This window comes from Lonchura striata, chromosome 8 (assembly GCF_050655825.1).
Source record: "Lonchura striata isolate lonStrDom1 chromosome 8, ASM5065582v1, whole genome shotgun sequence".
Classification (NCBI taxonomy): Eukaryota; Metazoa; Chordata; class Aves; order Passeriformes; family Estrildidae; genus Lonchura; species Lonchura striata.
In genome coordinates this window covers 28,725,270-28,725,950 of record NC_140710.1, presented here as the reverse complement: position 1 = coordinate 28,725,950, position 681 = coordinate 28,725,270, and the positions used below count along the sequence as shown (strand labels likewise).

Sequence of the window (681 nt, the reverse complement as noted above, 5' to 3'; positions counted from 1 at the left end):
CGTGGCGCGGGGCGAGCCCGGGGCTCCGGGAGCCCGGCGGGGAGGCAAGGCGCCGCGGGGAGCCGGGGGAAAGAACTTGGGGCCGGGAAGTTTTCCGCCGCCCCTTACTTACCGTAGACGCGGACCCAGCCCTGCTGCTGGCAGACCGACTCCCGCAGGACGCGGTCCAGCGCGCTGCCCGCCTCCAGCTCCTCCGGGCCCGGCTCCGGCTCCGCGAAGGGCTCTGCCGCCCATGCCGCCGGCTCCGCCGCCGCCTCCATGCTGCCGTGGGGACGAGGAGGCGCCGCCACCGCCCGCGCTGCGCCCCGGCCCCGCTTCGCCTCAGCGCGGCTCCATCCCTCCCTCCCTCCCTGCCTTCCTCCCGCCCCCGGCCCGCCTCCTCCCCGCCCTCCGCGTCAGCGCGGGCGGAGCCGCGGCGGCCCGCCCGCGGCCTGAGGGGAGGCGGGCGGTGGCGGGGGCGCTGCCCCGCTGCCCTCGGAGCCGCCGCGCCCCGCCCGCGGCCTGAGGGGAGGCGGGCGGTGGCGGGGGCGCTGCCCCGCTGCCCTCGGAGCCGCCGCGCCCCGCCCGCGGCCTGAGGGGAGGCGGGCGGTGGCGGGGGCGCTGCCCCGCTGCCCTCGGAGCCGCGGCGCCCCGCCCGGCCCCGCCCGCCCCTCGGGCAGCCCCGGGCCGCGCCGGGCCGCC

General features: G+C 83.4%; 1 protein-coding gene across 6 annotated transcripts in view; it reads right to left on the bottom strand.

The window, feature by feature from the left end:
- The window catches only part of RASAL2 (RAS protein activator like 2), a 163,047-nt gene extending 162,685 nt beyond the window's left edge, over window positions 1–362 (bottom strand). For 3 of the 6 annotated variants that reach the window (XM_085586675.1, XM_021545893.4, XM_021545896.4), the window contains exon 1: window positions 113–362. In XM_085586675.1, coding sequence (XP_085442801.1) covers window positions 113–260 — 148 coding nt within the window. In that variant the 5' untranslated portion in view covers window positions 261–362. The remainder of the gene's footprint in view (window positions 1–112) is intronic. The other 3 variants (XM_021545899.4, XM_085586665.1, XM_085586679.1) reach the window with 3 other exon arrangements.
- Window positions 363–681: the final 319 nt, after the last annotated feature.